Consider the following 25,016-nt stretch of genomic DNA (forward strand, 5'->3'; position numbering starts at 1 on the left):
ATGCACTTCCATTTCCACTTCAGAGTAACCTTGTTTAGTGTGATGTTCCTACCAGACAAACTGTAGCTGATCTCAGCCACGGTTTGTTGAAGCAAGGCAGCGCCAGCAACTATGGTCAACAGAAGCAGCAGAAAGGAAAGTTTTCGATTCTGCCTCGCAGTCACACCCAGAAAGAGGGCACAAGCCCAAGGCTTGCTGCGGCTTGTCCTTATGACATTAAACCAAGGCTTGCTATTGCATCGGAATGTGGCTGAAAAACTTTTGATAGCCAAAATTATTTTTGCCTCAAGCTCCTGCGCTAACTTACTCCCAAGCATTCGCGGAGAGAATTGCAGCCCTAAAGCACTTAACCGAGGCTGAATCACATCCCTAGTTAGCATGAAACTGCATCATGACTTACTTTTGCCTCAAAATACCTCAATGGAGAGGCACCAACTCCCACTTCCAGCATTTAAAACATTAGTTGTTCCAATAAAAGGTGTCGCCTTGCTTGCCCTGGGTTTCAGAACTCAACATAATATTATTAGCCAAACTGTTGGATACGGTAATGAAGCAAAAAAGAAGTATTGCTGTTTTACTAACTGAACGGGTACAGATCATATTACTCAGATTTTGCTCCACCTACACAGACTTTCTTTTTGTTCCCAGGCTCAATTAGAAGACCTGGTGTTGGCCTTTAAAGCCTTAAACAGTCTGGGTCCAGGTTTTGTCACAATCTCCTACTCTAGAATCCCCCAACCTGCCTCCCCCACCCCCTGGCCAATGTTTCGGATAGGGGTTGTAATCCAAAACATTATGGAGGGCACCAGGTTAGGAAAGGCTGGTCCACTCTCATATGGACCTGCCTGACAATTAAGATCACATTCAAAGACTCTGATCACCATCCAGTTAAGAGGGGCAAATGGATAAGACAAGGCCTTCTGGACAGGTGTGCCGAAGATACAGAAGGAGACCCCTTTCAAAGTTCACTAAGCTCCCTCATCGCTGGTCTTTGGGTGTCTTCAAAGACCTTTCTGTTCTTAGAGGCTTTTAGTGGGCGATTTAAAATTCTGAAGCTTTAACACTTGATTAATTTTTCATTAACGAGGCTGTTATATTTTGAGATGGTTGCAATTGGCATCTTACTGATTTTGGTTTTTAATTTGGTGCATTGCTTGTAAGATTTTTCCAGGAAACCTATACTGTATATTTTTAACTGTTCAAGGTCAGTTCGGAAAGGGCATTTCTATTAGCCAATAAATTAACTGCAGTGCTGGCAATCAAGTTTCTAAAACCCTTCTAAGGGTTGGTGGTTTGTTTTTTCTTTAAAAAAACGCAACAGAACACCACCCACTAAATCAACAGCAAACTAGTGATTGATTTATTGATTCCTGCTGCACCTTGCCTCAGATTGGGACCAGCATATTGACACTGTGTGGAAAAGGAAAATAAGTTGAGAATAATTGCTGTCCTCACAGCAGGGTTGTGGATTTATGCTTGTGGCAAAGGTGCTTCTGGGGATGAAAAGCACACAGCACAAACTACAGGTGCAGGATTGGACGTGGTTTCATATTTCACAGTTGGCTGCCATCACACTTGACCTTTTGAAGAGGCCACAGAGGTGGGCTGGCTGGCATAAATCACTGCTTCTTTAAAATGGGACAAGCTGCTTCCACATCGGGGGTGGGGAGCTCCACTACTAGACAGGAATATCACTTAAAATTAATCACCACCATCTTCCAGGAGATGACAACGTAGTAAGTGCCTTTTTTGCAGTGGTTGTTTCTTTTGTTTTTTGTTTATTGCCACGGCAGGAGTTCCACCCATTTATTTCCAAAGCAATGTTTTTCAGGGGGATTTGCAGTGAAAACAGTGGGAACATAGCACCTTACTTGCAAGTTTCACACAGACAAGCGTCTTCTTCCTCTGGGCTGCTTCTCACATTAATGTCTTCCCAAACAGGGAAAACGAAAGCATCTCTGATGCACATTGCTGCCTCTGCTTATATAGCCCAGTGCAATGCCCAGATGCTGCCAGTCGTATCAGAACCAGGTTCTGCCTTGGGCCAGGATCATCTAGCACCCCCTAATTACTGTAACCACTTGTTCACCTCCCCTCTCTGAGCATGCAAAGAGTGAGAAGTGTCAAGAGACTTAAGAGGCACCCCTGACTTGCCTTGGGGTCTCCCTCTGGGAAATGGTATTCACTGGGCCTGGTAGGAGACAGTTTGCTGCAACTGTCTTGCAACCCTCTTTTTCAGAGAGCTGAAAAAAGGGGAGCCATCTTGAGGACAAATTGCCCCCACAAAACCCCCCTGCAGCCAGCACTATTGCCACCTCTTCACAAAGTTGTTCCAAGGGACCATTATCCCATAATAATGAAAAAACTGATCATCCGGATCCATTTCAGGTAAACGCTACTTCCTGATTAACTGAAGAATCCTTTGGAAAAAAAATCTTTTTAATTGCCTATGTCAACTTCATGTGACAACTCCACCCACCAGTCTGAATATAAATGGTTAGAATGGATGACCTCTGATCTATTTCGGTTAAACGAAATATGTAAATAATCCACCCCCAGACGGGCAAAAAGAAGAAGTGGCTTTATTTATGCCGTTGCATTTAAATCACTCCAGAGGATAAGAGAATTTAAATCAAGACTCCCAAATTTCAACGTCCGAGGCTGTTCCTCATTTACTGCTGTGGTTCTGGGTCAATCTGTATCACAAACAGAGGGAGGAAAACGCCACAGCTAATTTGGTCAAGCATCGTCTGATAAAAAGCAACACAGGCAATCTTCCCACCCTGTGCTGAGGAAGAGAGAAGTAAACAATCACAGCAGCCAGATAACTGTGCTTTAATCTTTATCTTTAAGCTGGACTTGGGAGCAGGCAACCTTTCAAATACAGAACACTTTCAAAAGAGAAGACAGTCTGGACACTCTAGTTTCAGCAGGCAAAGGCTGCATTTGCCCTAAACATTTAGGGCAGTACTTTACCTCTTTAAACACTCATAGCTCCCCCCCACACACACACACAACAACAACAAAAATCCCAGGATCTGTAGCTTGTCAATCTTGATTTACAATTGTTAGGAGATCCCTATTCCCCTCACGGAAATACAGTTCCCAGAATTCCCTGGAAAGAGGAAGGGTTTGTTAAATAGGGAATTGTAGTTAAATGTTGCCCAGTCACCAAAATAATAGCAGAATTGAATTCCTCACACCCAAAACCACATTTTAAGACTGAATAAATTTGCAACAATTACGTTTCACCCCCTACAGTGGCACGCCCCTAATGCCACAGCAGTTATATAGGCCAAGTTATGCCAGGTATGGGGTGAAACTGGAAGAACAGGAAGCAAACCTGTGTGAGAAAATTTAATATCCCAGGGAATAAATATGCACATCACTCTGTTGCGTTGCCTCTGATGGGAATCTCAAACCTGCTTGCTTAGCCTGCCAGGAATTCAAATCCATGTGTTATATCTATCCTCCCTTGTCCCAAGCAGGGATTTCCAACCCATAATGCATTTCCCCATTCTTATTTCAAGGCTTTCTTCATGCATGTCTTGGCAAACGTACAGAACACGCATTTCTTTAATGGAGTGTACCCATCAACACTAAGACAATCAGAGCACCTGACGCCATACAAATACATTTCCGCTGGCTGCTGATTTTTTGTCCTTTCAGAATTAGTGACTTTGATTATCCTGGCCAATCAGGGATCATGCGGTCAACATGATGACATCACAGAACAACAAAGAAACTCCAAAGGGGGGGGGAACATATCTTAAATCACAGACATGGCTGCCAAACACCAAAAGGAGAGACAAGATAATGTCAGAAAATAGCAAAAATACAACAACATGCAGAAGCTGTGTACAGGATTAGTTCCTGCAATATATAAATACAATTCACACCATCTTATTTTTAGCACCACACATTTAGAATAATAAAGTTTAGTTGCAGACATATGGTTTGTTATTTGGATGTGAACGCTCATGGGAATAAGCTCCTATAGCAAACATGTGGACCAGCTAGTTATCGAAGAAAATAATTCAACCATTTAATATACTTATAACTGAATATACTGTTGTAACCAAGCAAATTCCAAAAATGTGCAAGTCTCTTAAAAGGAGTTCACAGCATAAACAGTGTAATGAGAACGACTGGAAGTTTTATATCCAAAAATCTTTATTTGATTGTGATTTGAGAAGATGCAGTTTCTTTTTGTAAACAGTTTTTTTCTTTTCTTTCTTTCGACTCTTTTTTCTTTTCTTTTTTTTCTTCTTGTTCCTGCTGTAAATGATCTTTTAAGTCTGTATTTTAAACTAATAAAGGCTATTTTTTTTAATTAAAAAAAAAAGGAACTCACAGCCACCTTGCTCTGCTCGTGTCTATTTAGTCCCCACACCACAATGACCTAAGCAATGGCTGGTGACGAGAGAGCTTAACCACAGGCCCAAGGTCAGACTTGTGACAATACTCTGAGTATGCACAGCACTGGATACAGACCTTGGATGGCTTTAAAGGGGGATTAGAAAAATTGTGCTCTTGTGCTTAGGTCCTGTCTATGGGTTTCTTAAACCTGAGATTGGTAGGGGAAACAAGAAGAGCAATTATATTTTCCCCCAATGAATGTGCCAGGTTTTCTCGTGTCATGGAATTACATTCTAAAATATTAAGGCAGTCAAATGGAACATGCACCATCCAGCACCTTTGATAAACAAAACAGCTACAGTGGTACCTCGGGTTACAAACACTTCAGGTTACAGACTCCGCTAACCCGGAAGTAGTACCTCGGGTTAAGAACTTTACCTCAGGATAAGAACAGAAATCGTGCGGTGGCAGCAGGAGGCTCCATTCGCTAAAGTGGTACCCCAGGTTAAGAACGGTTTCAGGTTAAGAACGGACCTCCGGAACGAATTAAGTACATAACCAGAGGTACCACTGTACTTGGGGAAGGGGGAGACAAAATAATGAGATAAATGGACTACTAGCTGACAACTGGGACACTAGCTGATTAACTGGTGATATAGAGTCGAATATCTGATAGCACCAAGAACCTGCTTTTTGTTTTCACTCAATCTACCATTTGATCTAACAGCACAAATAGCAGTGCTTATTTGGCAATACTTGGGTGGTAAAATGGCCAGCCATGTCTTGGTTGACTTCAGCACAACAGTTTTCATGCTCCTATAGGCTGGTGTCCTCTTTCCCAAGGTGTTTTCAGAGAAATGTGTCAGCCGCACACACACACACAAACACACACACACACACAGTTATTTGGTGCCAGACAGCAACAGATTCTACTGCCCCTGAAGCCTTCAGAAATGGCATGCAGCTTAGATCAAACCGATATGAGTCACAGCCAGAGATACAGATTGCTTACCCAATACTCTACTTCCCACACTCAGTGACTGCAACTGATCCAGGTTCTCATGGTCAACACAGATCACAATAAGTGAGGCACTTTAATAACCTGTAGAGCACTTCAATTCTGAAAATGCTATGAACTGAGGCTGGATGGTTGTACTCTGTTTTGTATGGAAGGTTTAAATTGCAGCTCTCAAGAATCATGCACCTGGTTCCAGGAGGTAACTGTCGAAATGTAGGCAAGCCAAGAGGTACACACATAAAGCAGAGTTCTTTGCAGGCTACAGGAGCCAAAGTGAGCCTTTAAGACGGAACGGCAGGGTGTTTCGCAACCACAGCATTTCCTACTTGCACAATCACGAAGACGGCACGAAGCGCGCACTGCCATTACCAGGAAGCGCAATGCAACTGGGGCTTTCCTGGCGGCCACAAATTGCACAGCAGATGCCGTCAAAGGCATTTCGTGCGCACACGTGCTGCTTCATTTAGAGTCCACACTGCACCCAGCATTTTGCAGATCCTTAGCAGCAGCAGCTCTTCCCAAAAAGCTACATCAGGAGTGCAAAGAGCTCCTCTGCTTCCTTTTTTTAAAAAAATTACAAGTCAAGAGACAGAAAGATCTGTCTTATCTGTGAATGTTGGACAGGAAGTACTGTCTTCTCAGACCCCAGCTTGGTCCCAGCCCCAGGCATCCCATTTGGGTCTCCCTGACTCAGCCTGGCCATAAAAATGTCCAGATTCTGGCCTCATCAACATCATGACTTCCAAGTTTCCCTCTAGGTTCCTCTGCTTGTGAGTCTGCCCATCAAACCCCTGGGCTTTCTGTCTGCTTGTTTCCTTCCCTTGCATCTATCCCAGCCTCCTTCAGGCAGACAGCTTGGCTCTGTCCTGGTCAGCAACTGACAAGATAAGCATGCACAATATGCTACTCTCTATATCTTACTGGAGGGACACGGGTGGTGCTGTGGGTTAAACCACAGAGCCTAGGGCTTACCAATCAGGTCAGCAGTTCGAATCCCCGCAACGGGGTGAGCTCCCGTTGCTCGGTCCCAGCTCCTGCCAACCTAGCAGTTCGAAAGCACGTCAAAGTGCAAGTAGATAAATAGGGAAGCTAAACGGCGTTTCTGTGCGCTGCTCTGGTTCGCCAGAAGCGGCTTAGTCATGCTGGCGACATGACCCGGAAGCTGTACGCCGGCTCCCTCGGCCAATAAAGCGAGATGAGCGTCGCAACCCCAGAGTCAGTCACGACTGGACCTAATGGTTAGGGGTCCCTTTACCTATATCTTACTGGAGTACTGCTCTCATAATCCCTAGCTGGCTGGGGCTGATGCGAGTTGTAGTCCAACATTACAGGGGACTAATGACCCCTGAGGTTCCTTCCAACTACAGTCCTGTGATTCTATGATCTGGAGGCCTACAGGTCCATTCTAGGTTCTAGGTTATTCTTCTGTGCTGCAGATGTAGAACCTCATTTTCTAGTCTTGGCCCTCTGAGGAAATCATCCCCAGGGCTCCAACTTGGGAGAAGCCACTTTGCACATTTTAAAATAGAAAAGGAGCATGCGAAAAGTGCAAAATGTCTGCCTCAACCCTGCCTGAGCACTCCATGTGCCTTGCTACCTATGGCTTAGAACTGGCCATGACAAACAGCTGTTTCCTGTGGTCAAATGTGCACAGTGGGACCATAGCAGGAGGTGCCTAGTTGAATTCCTGGAACCTGCAGTCAAAAGATCAGGCAGCAGGTAATGAGAAAGACACTCTGCTGAAGACCCTGGAGAGCTGTTGACCAAGCATAGTATTGGGCTAAATGCATAAATACTCCAAACCTTTGGCTTTCTGTCCATGCCAAGGTGTTGACCAGCAAAGATCTAACATTTATTATTTGAACTAGCCTGTTTCCTAGTTACAACCTCTAGCAGAGATCTCCAAATAACCCGCACATTCAAAGATGACCAGAACGCACGTAATACCAGCAATACAGCTCCTTTGTTCCATATAGCAAAAAACAACAACACATTTTTCGACAGAATAGGCTGTTACCTAAAAGTGAATGGAATCTTTTGTGAATGCAAAGTGTTGGCTATTGTCACATCAGAGGAAAAAGCAGAACGCAGAGCTGGGCAGGTAAGGGAGGGTTGAGAACAGAAGCAAGAACAGAAAGTAACTAGGGCATGAGGATAGCAGAGAAAGGAAATGGAACAGAACAGGCAAAGATTAAGTCAAGTGATAGGTCATGTGAAAAAATAAGGAGGGAGACAGAAAAGACGGAGCCGAGGGAATTTTCCTTGCTTTATCTGCTAGAATTGTGCAATGATGTCCTAACTGAGTGCACAAGAGAAGCAGGCACGAGCGAGACAGGGTCTTTTAGCCAGGCCCTATTCCCACCCCATTAATATGGGACGTGGCTTTATGGTTATTTCAAGGAACAGAAGGATGTTGCTTCATTAAGGCTGTTCCAGGAGAGGGATTTACCCATCTCTCACAACCTTGGGGTCAAAATAGCCAGGAAAGATATTTACTAAGCACAGCTTATCAATGCCAGAGCAAAGAGCACTTTGGAAGAGCAGTGTCTCATGAGGCTGGGTTTTCTTTGGGGGTGGAGGAAGGGGGAGGAAAGAGAAACTGAGATAAAGTTTGGCAGCTGAAATAAAGGCCAACAGATTATAGCCAAAGTTGCTAACTTCATGATGACTTCTTTTGGAAGCAAGCTTCGTAGACCAGGATATAAGTTAGCAGTCCAGCACCCCATCTCTGTATGGAGAGATGTAATGGCTAGAGAGTCAAGCTGAGGTATGGCAACTGCTTTGAATGCAGAAGGTCTCTTGTTCAATCCCCAGCATGCCCAGTTTCCTAGGGTTTCCCTAGATGCTACCAGCTACTAGCAGACTCCAGCTGCTAGATGGACCAATGGTCTGTCTCAGTTTATACTACAGAGCTCACCTTTGGCCTGTCATTTTTCTCTCAGCCTAACCCCACCTCCCAGATTTGCTGAGAGGATATTTTGGTGCGTGGGGAGAACCATGATGTACTGAACTCCTTCAAAGAAAGGTGAAGTATAAACCCAACAAAGAAAACTGGAAAAGAACAATATTATTGCAACAATGCTTTTACAGCATATTGCGCCTGAAGAAGACAACTTGTATGAATGCACTGGGCAAATAAATACCACCATAAACTTCTGAGCCCGAATTTGAAGGCTGACATCTTGTTTTGAGTTCACCCCCCCCCCCACAAAACCTCCAACACCTTAAAAAAAAAAGCAAACCAGTGGAGTCTTTTGCACATAGAGTCCATTTGTTTCCACACTTAGTCACTCCAACAACTGAAACACATTTTCCTCCCCTAAAGAAAGGAACGACTATCCCTCCTAAATATTTCTGCATGGGCCTATTCACATTCAGAAGTCTTTAAGAGACCTCTGAAAGTCAAAAGTGAGGGTGGTTGTCAAATCTCTGCCAGAAGATTGTTCCACTGCATGGGAATGGCAACACCAAATGCCCGACTTCTGGTTTACGGTACATTTTTAAAAATACTTTTGTTTTCTTTGCAGCTCTCTCTTTTTTCCCTTAATAAAATCAATAATATAGTAATTTTTTAAAAAAATAAAAGAAAGTCTGACATCTGACAGAGGCCAGTCAAACCTTAGGTGCTACCCTGAGAAGCAGACTGCCCTTGTATCTCCAGTTGTTAACACGGCACTCCAAGAAATGGGGAACGAGATGCAACTGTTAGAAAAGGATCACAGCTACAAACACACAATGCTAAGGATGGCAGCCACCTTAGAGAAGACAAATAATTCACAAGTGGTGGAAAATGAAACTCAGAGCAGGGAACAGCCCAACCGGTTTGCTGTACCATTGACTGTGGGAAACCGGGGGAGCAGAATACGAGCACAAAAACACTCTCCTCTTCCACCCTTTTCTGGCTTACCAGATCTCTGGGGCTGCTGAAGGTCCCCCAAACCTCTGCAGCCACGATGACTTGCTGCTGGATTCAGGAAAGAGGTCCCCCTGCCCAGGCAGCCTGAGTTCCTTATCACCCTTCCAACAAGACTGCAGAGATCCATCTCCAAAAACAGCTCTGCTTTCCAAAAGAGGCCCTTTCCACCTTGTTGAAGTCCTTTCCAAAGTGCTCACCTGACCCTTAGAACATCCAAAAGGCTACAGCCCCCCCCCAAGGCCCAAAACTAAAGGCCAAGAAATAAAAATGGGCGCCAAGAGGAAGGAAGGGGACATCTACGGAGCCAGGACAGAGCGAAAACCCAGCGGGAGTAGAGGAAGGGAAGCCAGGAATAAACAGACAAGGAGCAACAAAGGAAATATCTATCTATCTATCTTCCAATATGGTGTTCCCACCTCTTCTCTTTTGCCGTACCTGGAGCAACCAGCAATACAACCTACAGTGAAGCTGGAAGGAAACAGGACTGAAGGGGGTTGTCTCAGCCCCCCAGGTGTTATCTCTTAAAGAAATAAGGCTGGTTTCCCCATGACATGATGATCTCCACCCCCACCCCCAAGAAACACAAGGTACAATCTCCCAGTGGTCCTTGGTCTGAGCATGCCACCCTTAGCTCCACTGTGCCACGGAACAACTGTATTTATGAAGGACAATGCTCATAACAACCAACAAATGTTGTTTGACTAAAAGGAACTACTTGTTTTCTGAATTGCTGGGATGTTTTCAACCCTATGCACCTCAAATTCTATGCACCCTTGCACGCACAGTCCCCAGAAATCTGCCCATTGCAGAAATTTGGCCATTAGAGAAAGCGAAATGAAAGAATCGTCTTAAATGTGCCATACACACACACACACACACACACACACACACACACACACACCCCTCTACAAAGACCGGGGAAGAGGTACCATCAGGTTTCCTGGGGTGTGGAGCTTCACCATTGTGGTACCACCGTGAAAGAGGTCCTCTCAAACCACAACCGGGCTTCTAATGAACACTAGGTCACAAAGCTCTGTGAGCGGACAATATCAAGTGAGGAAACACAGGGTGTGTGGTAATAATGTCTGCAGATTATGTTAAAGCAGGACTGGATAAGCAGCTGGCAATCATGCAGGTAAAATACAGTGGTATCTCATCCCATGGTACAAGCAAGGATAGGCAATGAGGTGCCCTCTAGACATTGTGGACTACAACTCCCATCATCTGTGAGCACTGGCCATGCTTGCTGGAGCAGGTGGGAACTGCAGTTCAAAATATCTGGAGGGCACCCTGCTGCAAACTGAGGATCTGTTCTGAGGTGGTGATGAAAAGAAGTCATAAAAGTTTTCTTCTTCTTTTTACAGTTTAGGGCCAGTTTCCACCTTCACAGCTTCATTTTCGTCCTTGCCAACCGCTCCGTCTTTTACAGCACTACCGGCACCCATAAAAGCTCACAAAATATTAGTTCCGACTTTATGGCTGTGAATTCTGCCCATTATGACAAGAGAAAAGAGCACTGGATTCAATGTACCCGGCATGGGAGATTTGCTTTTGTCCATTATCTCCTTGTCAGTCAGCAAAGCAGCTGAGCTGTATTTGTATTGAGTTAAGCAGCAGGTAAACCTGGTTCGGGGGAAAACAGACCGAGCAAAGAGAGGGAAAGGGTAGCAATCGTCAGCCACCAAGCATCCTTTCGGAGAACTCTCTGCGTTCCTGGAATCCCATCTGCCCATTACGGCCTGCTTGAACATACCAACGCAGAACGTGGTGGAGGCAGGAGCGATGCAGGAAATGGAGCCTTGGGACCGGCTAATCGTTATTAATTACCGAAAGAGTTGCCCTGGAGAAAATGGCCAAAAAGCCAGAAGCACTAAGAGCAGGGGGAAGGGGTGATCGCGATGCCATTTCAAACATGCCGTTCTAAAATAAATAAATGAAACAAACAATACGAGGCAGCTCTCTGCTCAAAGCCCCCCCCCCCCACATACAGTGGTGCCTCACAAGACGAAAAGAATCCGTTCTGTGATTCTCTTCGTCTAGCGGTTTTTTCGTCTTGCGAAGCAAGCCCTTTGACGGATTAGCGGATTAGCGCTATTAGCGGCTTATCTGCTGATCGGATCAGCTGATAAGCGGATTAGCGGCTTAGAAAAAAGGGGGGGAAGGAAAAAAAAACCGCAGGAACTCGCAAGGCATTGTCGTCTTGCGAAGCAAGCCCATAGGAAATTTGTTTTGCGAAGCACCTCCAAAACGGAAAACCCTTTCGTCTAGCGGGTTTTCCGTCTTGCGGGGCATTCGTCTTGCGGGGCACCACTGTACACACACTCCCCGAGCTGGGTAAAAGGTAAAACTCACAATCAACCATTCAGACAACAACACAGCATAGCAGCGAGAACAAAAAAAAATTGGGTGGATGCTAAGGTGACAATCGAATCCAGCCAAAAGCTGATTAAATAGTACGATAGTGACAGCCACATTAAAGGCCTGTAGTTTGGGGGACAGATGACGCTCTGGGAGGGGGGATTCTAAACTGGGGGGCTACTATAGAAATGACTTGTCCTGGTTTACTACCAACCGCACCTCATAAAGCAGGCTTCCTCAACCTTGGCCCTCCAGATGTTTTTGGCCTACAACTCCCATGATCCCTAGCTAGCAGGATCTGTGGTCAGGGATGATGGGAACTGTAGTCTCAAAACATCTGGAGGGCCGAGGTTGAGGAAGCCTGTCATAAAGCTACATGTGGGCCCAAACCACACAGCAGTGGTGGAGAAGCTCAGCCTCAAGGTCTGAATACGGCCCCCAGGCCTCTCTAAACGGCCCTTGGAATTCTCAGGCCACAACCCTCACTGAACCTGCTTCAGGCCTTCCGCGAGGGGTTTTGCCTGGCTGGAATGTGTCCTTGAACTCCAATAGTTGCTTGTTTGGGTGCAGGATAACAAGCCTGTTGTGCAAAGACAAAACTGACATGAATTCCTCCACCCGCTTTTGCCTCTGGCACTGCCATCCACAGACAGGTGGCCCTGGGAAGATTGCCCACAAGGGGGTTCAAGCCCTCCAGCTGGGAAACAACAACAACAATTTATTATTTGTACCCCGCCCATCTGGCTGGGTTTCCCCAGCCACTCTGGGCGGCTTCCACAAAGACCAAAAATACACTAATATGTCATACATTAAAAACTTCCCTGAACAGGGCTGCCTTAAGATGTCTTCTGAATGTCAGGTAGTTGTTGTTCTCTTTGACATCTGATGGAAGGGCGTTCCACAGGGCAGGCGCCACTACCAAGAAGGCCCTCTGCCTGGTTCCCTGTAGCTTTGCTTCTCGCAGCGAGGGAACCGCCAGAAGGCCCTTGGTGCTGGACCTCAGCGTCCGGGCAGAACGATGGGGGTGGAGACGCTCCTTCAGGTATACAGGGCCGAGGCTGTTTAGGGCTTTAAAGGTCAACACCAACAGTACCTCCAATGATTAAAATATGGCAATTAATAACTGCCCAGTTTTTTCTGCAAGGTGCCCAATGACAATTTCCTTACCCAGCACCAAATAGAAACACAGGAAGCAGCCTTATCAATATAGGCCATTTGTTCATCTAGCTCAGTGGTGTTGACAATGGCAGCAACAATGGAGTTTCAGAGTGGAGACTCCTGGAGGCCTACCTGGATATGCCAGGGATTGAACCTTGAACCTTCTGTATTAAAAACAGATGGTTTTCTAGACTGGAGATTGCTTTGGAACCCAACATAAACTATTCTGAAAAAGAGAGAGGAAGAACCGGGCAACAAATTCAGGAGAACAAAACCCTCCCTGCTGTTTTCATGCGCTGAGAACACCGTCACGCTAAGTTGAAGTGGTGTGCAGTTGTGCTCTGAACATGAGTTTGCACATTGCTTTGCAATGGCAAGGGAGCAGCAGTTTAAGACCTGAATCGTGTGCTGCTTACGATACTAATAGCAAATAATCAGGCTGTTAGGGCAGTCTTTGGTCTACACTGCTAATAAGAGCGCTTTGCCACGTCACATGAAAGAAAATTCTAAAAAATATCTATATTTGACTCACCCGACGTGGAAGAATGAAGAGTATTATTATTATTTTTAGGTACGGTATATGGCATTCTTCCAGCTGCTGTAGCTATGACCACCTCATGTATTTATTTATTTTATTTTAACTGCCCAACTCTCCAAATTGCTATTAGTAATACAGAACCTACAGGTTTGGCAAAACAAGCTTGAATGTGGCACAGTGTGAGTAATACAGGAAAGTAATGCTCAGGTTCTGGATTGGAGGAAAAGGGAATCAGAAAAAGGAGCATTTAAATGGCAACTGCTTTCGGAACATTTTTAATTAAATAGAGCCAAGGCACAAAGGATGGACAGAATTATGATTCGCTCTCTTTGTCAAATGGCTTTCGCCTGCAAACCCAACTAGCTTTCTTGTCCCTTTAGAGGAAGTAATAATTAGGTTAATTATCCAAGCTCCAAATAATGAGGAACCACTTCTAAAAACTGCAGAGACCTTTGGCTCAAATTCCTGCTTCGCTCCTCCATTCTGTCCAGAGCTGACCATGTTGTTTCACAAATGGAAAAAAACCTTCCCAGGCAACACATTTTAGGCCAGCAGTTTTGGTACCTGGTTCAGAGATCGGGTATTTCCCCAAGACCCAGAAGAAAAGAAGTAAAGGAAATGCCAGAGGGTGCTTTGAGGTGCAGGCCACATGCCAAAGAGGCTATCCGCTTTTCCTGTTTGAAAAGCAGCTTGCCTCATCCACAGAATAAACAGCTACAACAGAATCCTCAAAGGGACTGTCTACACATTTCTCCCTATAATGGCAGGAAGGAAAAGCAAGGCCAAGAACTCTCAGCAAGCAAAAAAGAAAAGTCACTAAAAACACATTGCTAGTACTGTGAGCTGCTTTGAGTTCAACACTGATGTTGTTGGGAAAGCAGCATATAAATATTAAATCAATTCAAATGTACATTTTGTACAATTCAGATGTACAATTCAAAAGTACAAAATACAAAGCTGTATTGTACACAGAGTCTGGCTACTGGTCCAATTAGTTTTGTAGTGACTGGCACCCCCAGAATTCCAGGCAGGGGCGTTTCCCCCAATGATTATTTAACCCAAGATGGCGGAGACTAACCCTTAAACCTTTTCTATGCAAATGTTGTGTTCTAAAATTTGCACAATGTTGTGACATTTGATCACAGGGTTTTTCCCTTCCTGAGGGCATTAGGTAGATTCGTATTTATTAAATTACTACCCTCCCTCCAAAGAAGCCCGGAGCAGCAAAACAAAACAATTTCTTTTTAATCTAAAAAGCCATCTCACGCCCTTGCAATTAATTATTTCAAGCTTTCCAGGTCGAATATCTTTCAGACATCAAATACACGGGTAAACAACATGCATTGCCCCTCAGCAGTGGCTGAATGTTCTTTTTAAATTCCTCCAGAACGTTAATAGCGAGAGAGGCAAAAGCACCTCAACTGGGAGGGCATTCCATAAACGGGGAGCCACACTAAGAAGGCCCCAACAGCAACACAGAGGCAGCACTACCAACAGAGAAAAGGGACAGGTTAGTTCTGGATAGTGCAGAAATGGACAACAATGCCTAGGTACACAATCACTGGGGGGGGGGGATAACCATATTAGGCTTTAACCCCCAAGCCGCCTATTCTGAAGTTGCACCCTTTGCCAGCCTTCAGCAATACAGGCTAATCTTAAGTGGTCTGTAGATCTTCTGCATGCATAACCATTTATTTTGTGTTGCTATTTATAAACCATTTAAAAGAAAAAAAACACCCAAGTTAGCACCACAGTGAAAAGACAATTTTTCATGAAAAGCCTCTAATGACCGGTTCAGCATTCTTGCAAGGTAACATAACATCAGCAGAAAGCAGAACAGGGGCCCTAATTAAAATTACAGCCAGCGACTACTGACAGTCAAGGCCCAGTTGTCACACCCCCTGGCCTTGGCTGCCCACACTGGCCATGGCCACATTGGCCTGCGATTTGGCACCTCTAAACACAGCCTGGAGTTCATTCCTTGCAAACTAGGGGCTCTGCGTTAAGGTGTGCCCGCCTTTAATCTCCCTCGGCGTAATAGGGGAACAGACGGCATCGACCCCAGAGTAAACGCTGCAAGAACTTAGCATGCATGCAGTGCCTTGGTTAATTCTGCATCTTCTCCATCTTGAACGCATTTGCCATTCAAATGGAACCGGTGGAGCACTGGCAGCGGCGCAACAGCGACACTCTGCTTTGCTCACAAGCGCCTTATCTTAATTGGAAGGGATTAGCTATAATATAAACAAATGGCCTTTGAAAAATTTACTGTTTTTATAGACGCAGGGCTAGGGGAATACACATTTGCAGTGTTGGATGTCATCCAGTTTTGGCACATGAGAAACCCACAGCACTGCACAAGTTGCCTGCGGTGTTAATTGCCAATCGGCACCTTAAACCTAGGTTACATTCGCCACAACCAGGGTTTGGTTTTTCAGCCAAAACTCCGTTCCAGCATCTCTCAGGTTGGGGAAACACAGTAGATTTCTCAACATTAGCAATCTACAAAATTGTGAACGGCAACTGAATGGCAGGATAAATCAAGGCATAGTGGTGCAATGGGTTAGTGAATCTGGCTTTTAACCAGAAGGTTGGTGGTTTGAGCCCACCCAGGGATGGCTCTGGGTAGGATTCCTGAATTGCAGGGGGTTGGATTATATGACCCCAGGGTCCCTTCCAATGCTACAATTCTACAATTCTATATCACGAGTCAAGCCAAGCTCAGGCATAAGGGGACCCTCCCTATGCTTGAGAGATGCTGGCAGCCACTGAATGAATTTTAAAAATACAGGCATATTCTTCGTTTAAACAGGTACATCTCTCGTCTCAGTTTTGTCAAACAACACCTGAGAAATTTATATAATGATATTCAACAAGATTCATATTTTTTAATCAACTGAAAGCCTCTTAAGCTTTAATCAACAAAAACCTCTTAAGTAGTTTACATAAAACAATATGAAATATTCATTTTTTTTAAAAAAAATTACCAATAAAATTACGGTGTGGGTCTTTTCTGGTTTTATGTGTGAATGAGAATGAGTCAGTTTTTACATGCATGGACGGTTTTTAAAAAGTATTATTTTGGGGGGGGGGGGTGGCGGGGTGAGAACTGCCTCACAGGTTATCACACCGAACAGTCTATTCTGACTGGCAGGAGCTCCCAGAAGTCTTTCCCAGCCTCAAAACCCTTATGACTGGAAATACTAGGGCAGATTAAATCCGGCGTCTCAGTCCAGGGACAGAACGAGATACTGCGCTGTGGGTGTCACGCTGCACTACCACCTCCTATGGCCCCCCCTCTCTTTGTTTTGTCACTGCATTAGGCCCCACCTCAACAATACAATTCATTTATTTGTTTATTAAATGTATATACCCCCCCCCTTCGTGTGAAGATCATCAAAGACAGTTTTGCAGCATAAAAACACAAAATGCAAACGCAAAATACGTAGCATAATAACAAAAGGAAACCCAGCAACCAATGATTCCTTTCCCACAAAAACATTTAAAAGGCCATAGATTGAACCATCAGCCCAAGGCTTGGTTACGGGGAACGTTTTCACCTGGTGCCTAAAGATACGTAATTAAGGCGCCAGGAGAGCCTGCTTTCCCATCCCCACCCCCAAAGAATCCTGGGAAGTGTAGTTTGCTAAGGGTGCCAAGAGTTGGTCGGAGAACCCTATTCCTCCTCACAGAACTACAGTTCCCAGAGCGGATTATCCATCAATCCCTTTTCCCAGGGAACTCTGGGAGATTACTCTCATGGGGTGACGGACCTGCTTAACCAGCTCTTAAGCAGTAAAACCTGGTGGAAAAATCTCACCCCTCAAATTCCTGTCAGGGTTTCCTGTTGGGCTTCATGACACGAAGCACTCTGTTTGGACTGGATTTTGCATCTTTCTTCAAAATACATTTGAAGACGTACGTCACTTCCCTGTTTCCCCACACCTAATGTGCAGTCATATGGACGGGTCTTGATTTTCTAATAACCAAAAAAAAATCTGTGTGACTTACAAAACTCCTCCTGGCCATAGGCTTTTGTGCTCAGGCAGCAAATGTGCTATTGATTTCTGATTGCAAGGCTCTGCAAAATGATTGGATTGCTTCACAATACGCATGCAGCACCTTTTAACAATTATTGTTAAGTGCTAAGTGCATTTAGTTGAGCTGATCTATACACTCTAACAGATTAGAGGCCTATTCTTCCCTTGCTTTAAAGGGAAATAATAATAATAAAAGATTTTGCAATGTATAAATACAGAACCATAGTCAGTACCCTGCCTCCTTCCAGGAAAAGTGTGACGTTGTTAAGCAAGTGTGAATTGACCGTGGTTTTTTTTCCATTGAAATGGGTCACAAGGTTCCATTTATTTATTTCCTTGCTGTCCTCCATCATTTAAGAAGATTTTGTTCTCCCCACCAAGGGAGTGAATGGTCCTAGCCCTACCTCTCCATCTCTAAGAACCTTCATAAGGGAAATGCTACCAGAAGAATTATGAGGGGGGTTCTTGGCCCCGCTGGGTCCAGGTACAAAAGACAGGGAGGAAGAATATCTGCAGCTCAGTGGCAAGGCGTCTGCTTTGATCACAGAATGTCCCAGGTTCAATCCCCAACATCTCCAAATGCAGCTGAGAGAGAGACCCCTGTCTGAAACCCTGTAGAGGGTCAGTCTAGGCTAGGCAATGTTGGGCAAGGAGGACCATTGGTCTTACTCAGTAGAAGGCAGCTTCCTTCCTATGTTACGTACTAATGTCATCAGCTTTGGGGCTGCTTCCCGAGAGACAATGGAGTGTGCCCCCAGGGGTGAAGTCTAACTTCTGCGTTAGCAGCACTGAAGTGACCTCCCTGGGGAGCAAGCCTGGACAATGTATATGGAAGTCCTGGGCTACCCAGACGACAAGACACCCACCCACACCCCAGCCTTGCTGATGTGGTCCAAAGGAAAGCAGATCAATAGGTTTGGCACCAGCTTGGCTGCAGGAGTTGCCGGAAGGAAGTGCACAAGACACCATCCAGCCATATTTAGGACTCCACTCCAGATTAGTTTAGCCTTTTCTTCTCCTGAAGATGTCCCGCAAGGTTTAGGATCAGAGATCAATGTAGAGTGACTGAATAAAAGGTAAAGGGACCCCTGAACATTAGGTCCAGTCGTGGGGGACTCTGGGGTTGCAGCGCTCATCTCGCTTTATTGGCCGAGGGAGCCAGCGTACAGCTTCCAGGTCATGTGGCCAGCATGACTAAGCCACTTCTGGCGAACCAGAACAGTGCACGGAAACGGCGTTTACCTTCCCACCGGAGCGGTACCTATTTATCTACTTGCACTTTGACGTGCTTTCGAACTGCTAGGTTGGCAGGAGCAGGGACCGAGCAACGGGAGCTCACCCCATCGTGGGGATTCGAACCACCGACCTTCTGATCAGCAAGTCCTAGGCTCTGTGGTTTAACCCACAGCGCCACCCACATCCCTAGAGTGACTGCATAGTTTCACTTAAATGTTGCTGTATGTCGAAGGAACTGTTCATTGTCAATTCACTTACTTTTATATTGTTTTAGCAATAGTACATAATGCATAGCTGTCAATTGTTCCCTTTTCTTGTGAGGAATCCTATTTGGAATAAGGGAATTTCCCTTTAAAAAAGGGAAACGTTGACAGCTATGCATGATGAAAAGTATACTATGTACACCACTTTGAGCACAGATGTATTTGTGGGAAATTCAGTATACAGATAAACTTGGCTATGACTAATATAGCACATACCTTTAAAAAAAAAACCCACACAAATTGAACTACCAAATAAAAATCACTTATGCAAATATAGCAGTACAGCAGCAAAATATGCAACAGCAGCTGACTTCATTATATTCATGTTCAAAACCTGCGATGTGCCATGCTACAGAGCAACCATACCCAATATGGCACCCTCAAGCTGCATTGGCTGACGAACTCCCATCAGCCATCATGGCCACACTAACTGGATCTCGTGGTAGTTGTAGTCCAAAACATCTGGTGAGACCAGGCTGGAGATGGCTGCTCTGGAGGACAAGCTAAAGTTCAATGGGACAGCCCATGTTTTACAAAGGCCTCTTTCTGAAGGCATTCAATTCAGTAGTTCGGCAGGACTGGTCATACCGGTCCCGGATTTATTTGTTTGTAAAAACTGCATTTTCATCCAAAAAATTAGGGTTGGAGCACTGTGGTTCAAATAAATAAGTTCCCAGGTTTAGTCTACAGCACTTTCAATTAAAAATATTTTATAAACAGGACTAGGAGATTTACTGGCAGTGAGAGGACATAGGAATGTATTTTTTATGCCAGGTTAGGGTATTTGCTCACCTGCAGCTCTCTGGGGTCTCAGAAAAAGGATCAACACCTGTAACTGGAGATGCCATGGATTACATTAAAAAAGTTCCAGGTTCAAAGGGAGTGCTCTACCACTGGGTTATTTCCTCCAGCAGAGAGAGGGAAAAAGATGTACCACTTGGCCAACTCTGCCTAAGGTGGCTTAATCTACACATTGTGGACAATTCATCACAACGCCCAGAATGTTTCGTACACTCTGAGTAATTAAGAGAAGAAGGAAGGCTGTATATCTGCTTGCACAAATGAAAGTCAGACACATCACACCTTCAGGTAAACATAGCCAAGCATCTTGTCATTCAGTGTGCCAAAGACCAGTCTTATCCTGTTGACCTTCAAGGATTGCACAGTCAGACAGATGCACGTCTTCTTGAAGAGTTATCTGCTTAATGAAGTGCAAATAGTCACTTACCAACTTGATGCACACCCTTTAGTGTCAAAAGCTCTGGGCACATTCCCATCAAATTGACGCGGGACATGTACAATCCTAATGCCTTAAAATCAGTGGGAGAACTGCCATAGGTTTCACTGATTACACCAAGAGCAGATAATACTGAGCTAGGTGTACAGATGGACTACCAAGTTATAAAGCAGTTTCCTATTTGTCTAAGGAATGAGCTTGCTTCCAAGGGATGCTTCAAATATCACTGAAGGAAGGAAATGTCATCCACAGAAGCATAGTATCCAAATCAAGAAGTAATGGCGCCACTCTATTCTGTTTTGGTCAGACCACATCTGGAATAATGTGTCCAATTCTGGGTACCACAATTTAAGGAGGATATCCATAAACTGGAATGTGTCTGGACTCTGGAGGGGAACAAAGATGGCGCGGAGTCTGGAGTCAATTAGGAAAGAATGAAGGAGCTGGACATGTTTAGCCTGAAGAAGAGACGACTAACAGGCAATAAGACAGCCATCTTTAAATATGTAAATAACTATTATATAGATGAAGGAGCTAATTGGTTTTGCTGTTGCTCTGGATGGTTGAACCCAAACCAAAAGGCCTTTGGAAGGTGGTGGACTCTCTCCCACTCCAAGTTTTTAATCAGAGGCCGGGGGCCCACCTCTTAGGGAATGTGCAGTAGTGGGTTTCCCACATGGGGAGGGAATGACTTTTGAGGCCCCTTCTAACTTATGATCTACTTTGAGACTTAAACAATAGGGGGGTGCAGGGTGCAGTGCTTCACAAACATACAAAGCATGAGACGCACATTTTTGCTTAAAGTAACTGGGAAAAAATAGGAAGAAAATTACATAGCAAACAAATATCTTTTGATATGGCCTACAAAAGTGCAAGGCCGTACAAACCTCTCATTTATTCCTTTTACAACACTCCATGGAAATGAATGGAAGTACAAGGGAGTTTGGGTAAGTTGGAAAGGGAAACATTTAGCTCTATTGAGATTTGGTTGCATCCCAGATTCCAATGTGGTCCTATGTCATGGAGCCATAAGGGCAACATCAAGGAGCAAGGGAGGAAAATGAACAATGTGTGCTCTTTTTCTCTCACAACACTCATCTCACACCATAACCACAATTTACTCTGAATCTACAGCAAATACTGTAATCATCATCCCAGGATTAAAATCAGTTCACACACACACACACAACTTTTTATCAGGGGTCAAAAGCCAGGTTCAAGAAGCGTGTCTTCAGCACACAACAAAAACTACACAAACGTTCATCGCACATTACCAGAGCCAGACTGCATTGTAGAATTCCACCAGTCCTTTCTATTATAAATTCCAGTGACCAGACTGGGGTAACAAATATGGTGCCTTCCAGATGCTTTTGACTGTCCACTGGCCATGCTATCTTGGGATGGTGAAAGTTGTGGTTCCACAACATCTACCAAATTGGCTGCCCCTGGACTGGACCCATTAGCAAGCATCAGACACGCAAAGACATGGAGTAATGAAAGGACTGTTTTAAAACTTGGTCCATTCACTTAATTGATGGAGAGAGAGAGAGAGAGAGAGAGAGAGAGAGAGAGACTCAAATCTGAAGCCTTCTTGGCATCACAAGGTCTAATTCCAGATGTGAAGAAGATGCCATGAAGGAAACGCATCCTTGGCACATGCCAGGGGGTAGCATTTTCATTCCTCCTCCTCCACATATTCCCAGGGATGAAACCAGACAAAGCTTGCCTCACACCAAGGCCCCCTAACAGGCTCTTGCCAGCGAAAACGAACACCAAACCGGAGGGCCAAAGAACTGATCCAATGAATCAAGATCAGGAATCCAGAGAGAACAGGAAGTCCTCCTCTCGACTCCTCGCTCACACACACGCAAAAATGTTGCAGGCTAAGAAGAATCCAGATAAAATATGTAATTCTTTAAAGGGAGAGTAAGGACAAATAGCACATCTGCCTGGTTGTACAACAGCACACTATCTTCATGCACAAGGTCCCAGGGTTCGGTTTCTGGGGTCTCCACGCGCCGCTGGCAAAGACCCCTGCCTGAAACCCTACTGTCCATCAGCATAGAGTACACAGTAGACAAGCAGGCAATACTGAGCAGGATGATCAAATGGTCTGACTTCACATAAGGCAGCTTCCTATGTCCTTCTGAAGTTCTTTTGGGGGGGGGGGTGATAGGAGATGAAAGCTATACCTAGCATATAAGTGCAACAGAGGATCACACATCTATGGCTCCCCCCCCACTCCATTTATAGAATGAGCCAAGAAGCCATTGCTCATGCAGTGACCTCTCTCTCCAATGGGTGAAAGCTCGTGTGCACGTGCATCTATGATATATTCAGAGAGAGGGAGGGGGAGGGAGAGAATGAATGCATGCAAGCTGATTCCTCTGTGACAGAAAATGCATTTAATCAATTCTCCCCACCCCATAATAACGTGATGCATGTAGCCTGTCGTGGCTACAACAGCCAGGAGGTGCACTTGCTTCCCTCAAGAGGACTGGAAGAGATCACTAAAAGGTTCATGTGATTCCATTTCACATCATCATCAAAATGGACACTAGGAACAGTCTTTTAACATTCACACCAGAGGAGCAGCCGCTAATCCAGTTTGTTCTACCATCGCTGCATGCACATAGCAATACGGTTACGTGCGGCTTATTAGGAAAGCACCCCCCCCAAGGTTCCTTAATAGACATGCACAAAATGACATGTTCTATCCCCTCATATCAGCTCTCTGTTATGCAGAGAGAGAGAGAGAGATGTGTGCTCTTTTGTTGTATGCAAACAAGCTTAACATTAAGGGTCAGGAAAGTGGCACTGGACTCTGGAACAGGCAAGGCAGCATTTCAAGAGAAACAGAGAATGTTGCGGCGCTGCGAGCTAAGGTCTCTCAACAAATTTATGCCTGGAAAGAGCCTTCACGTGTGAGCCTCCGCCCCAAATACAGAAGGCTGTGTAGATTCTACAGGGGGAGAAGTGAAAGGGAGGAACACAATCGATTTGCAAGTGTCAAATTGGCAGCCTTCAAATTTGCAAAAGGTGACGACACCTTGCCATTTAAATCACCCTTCCATCGCCTCCACCCGAGAGAGGGAGAGCCATGGATTGGGGATGGAAGGAGGAAATGCACCATTAAAACAGATAACAAGAGGCTAGCTGGAAACAGCTGTGCGCGGCTCATTCCTCTTTCTCCAGAAACCCCAGCGCCTCATGCATCTCCTCTGAGCAGGGAGACGCGCCTACATCAGTACGCATTCCGGAAAGGGAGAAAAAATGACTATGGGCAACCCATATCCGCTGCTTATCATTAATAACAACCTCTAGCAGCAAAGTTGTCGCGTGCTCAAATAGTAAAAGGGAGAGAAGAGGGGGAGGCGAGGAGGCAAGGTGGAAGCAGTGAAAAGGGGGCGCAGAGAGGGAGGGAGCGGAAAGGTTGACCGGGTGGCCTTCTGTCCCCCACATTTCCCCTGCCTGCCTCCCTTCCCGGTTCCTCCTTACCCTTAAGGCTGATAGATCTATCTCGTCCAGGCTCCGAGCTGGAGAATCACTCGCCATGTTTAGGGGGATTTCTCAGCCGGTTGCAAATGGACCGAGCCAAAAATATTTGAAAAAAGCACAAGGCGGTTTTGGAGACGGCGGCGGCTGCAACCTTGCAAAGTCGTCCGTCTCGGGCTCGGAGCGGAGGGGTTAAAAGAGAGCGAGCGAGAGCGCGTCTCCTCCACCTTGTCTCTATTGCACTTCTGTCTCTTCGTGCGCTTGTGTCAATGGAGGGGAGGCAAGTCCCGCCGTCCTCCTCTTCCTCCTCCTCTTCCTCCCTCTCTCCAACACCTAATGCGCTCCCCGCACCAACAGCACGGAAAGCGAGCGAGCTTCTCTTCTCCCGGAGAGCTGCTTGCAGGCGGCCCGGCGCGCGGTGCCGCTTCCTCTCGCAAGGAGCCCGGCAGCTCCTCCTGCCTCGGCTGAGCTCGCGATCTCGGGACGGTGGCGGCAGCAGCAGTAGCAGCAGCAGCAGCGCCGGCTAAAGGGCACGGCGAGGCGGCCGGGGCGCGGGCGCCTGGGCGCAAGGCATGCTTTCTCTGCGTCGCCGTCGGCTCCCCGGGTGGCTGCTGCTCTCGCTTGCCGCGTCCTGCCGAGGCACCTCGACCCGAGGGAGACGCGAGAGCCGCGCACGCCGCCTCCTCCTCTCGCGGCGGCCTTCCTGGGAGGAGGGAGAACAGCAGCTCCAGGGGCGGCGCCTGCGCTCCGCTGCGCGCCCAGGACTAGAAGCAGCAGCCGAGCGGCGGCGGCGCGAGCAGCTTGGGCGCGCCGCTAATGCGCGCCGTGCTTTCCCTTTAATTTCAAAGACGAACGGCCGGCCGGGGGAGGAGGAGAGAGAAGATGTTGCAAAGAAATAAGCGCCGCTCGGCCCCTCTTTGCTCTGTTTACTGGCGGCGGCTGCTGCACGATGTCGCTCCAGTTGTGCCACTGGGAGCAACCTGCTCCTCCTGTTATTTTGAAAAAAGCCGGTGCAACAGGCTCCAAACCCCGGGTTGCTTCAATATATCACGCCTTCCCCGCAAGGGGGGGCGATGCCCATATTTTAGTGGGGAATTGCAACAGCTCGGATCGTGGTACTCCAAACCGTCTCAATTCCAAGGCGCAGTGCCAAGGGAAAGAGTTCCGTTTGCCCGGGATTGAATCGGGGAAACGCTGTCCCTGATTGGCCTTCTCAGGTGCAAAGTCCGGCGAGGTCCTTTGCTCCGAAGTTGGCATTTACTCCCAAGTAAACCCGCACAGGTTTGCTAGTCGAATCCTAATCATGGCCAGGGAGAAGTAAGTCCTGTTGAATTCAGTGGGGTTGCTCCAAAGTAAGGGGTTCGGATTGCAGCAAGCCCCATTGAATTCAGTAGGACT

The 25,016-nt window shown here is 46.0% G+C and overlaps 1 protein-coding gene across 8 annotated transcripts in view; it reads right to left on the bottom strand.

The window, feature by feature from the left end:
• The window catches only part of TNIK (TRAF2 and NCK interacting kinase), a 291,826-nt gene extending 267,153 nt beyond the window's left edge, over positions 1-24,673 (bottom strand). For 7 of the 8 annotated variants that reach the window (XR_014526345.1, XM_083503822.1, XM_083503824.1 and 4 more), the window contains exon 1: positions 23,622-24,622. Coding sequence is in view for 7 of the 8 variants with exons in the window: in XM_083503822.1 (XP_083359948.1) it covers positions 23,622-23,678 (57 nt within the window). In the remaining variant the exon portion in view is untranslated. Of the gene's footprint in view, positions 1-23,621 lie in introns of all 8 variants that reach the window. The other variant, XM_083503823.1, reaches the window with a different exon arrangement.
• Positions 24,674-25,016: the final 343 nt, after the last annotated feature.

The sequence above is a fragment of the Podarcis liolepis genome, assembly GCF_965112155.1.
Source record: "Podarcis liolepis genome assembly, chromosome: 5".
Classification (NCBI taxonomy): Eukaryota; Metazoa; Chordata; class Lepidosauria; order Squamata; family Lacertidae; genus Podarcis; species Podarcis liolepis.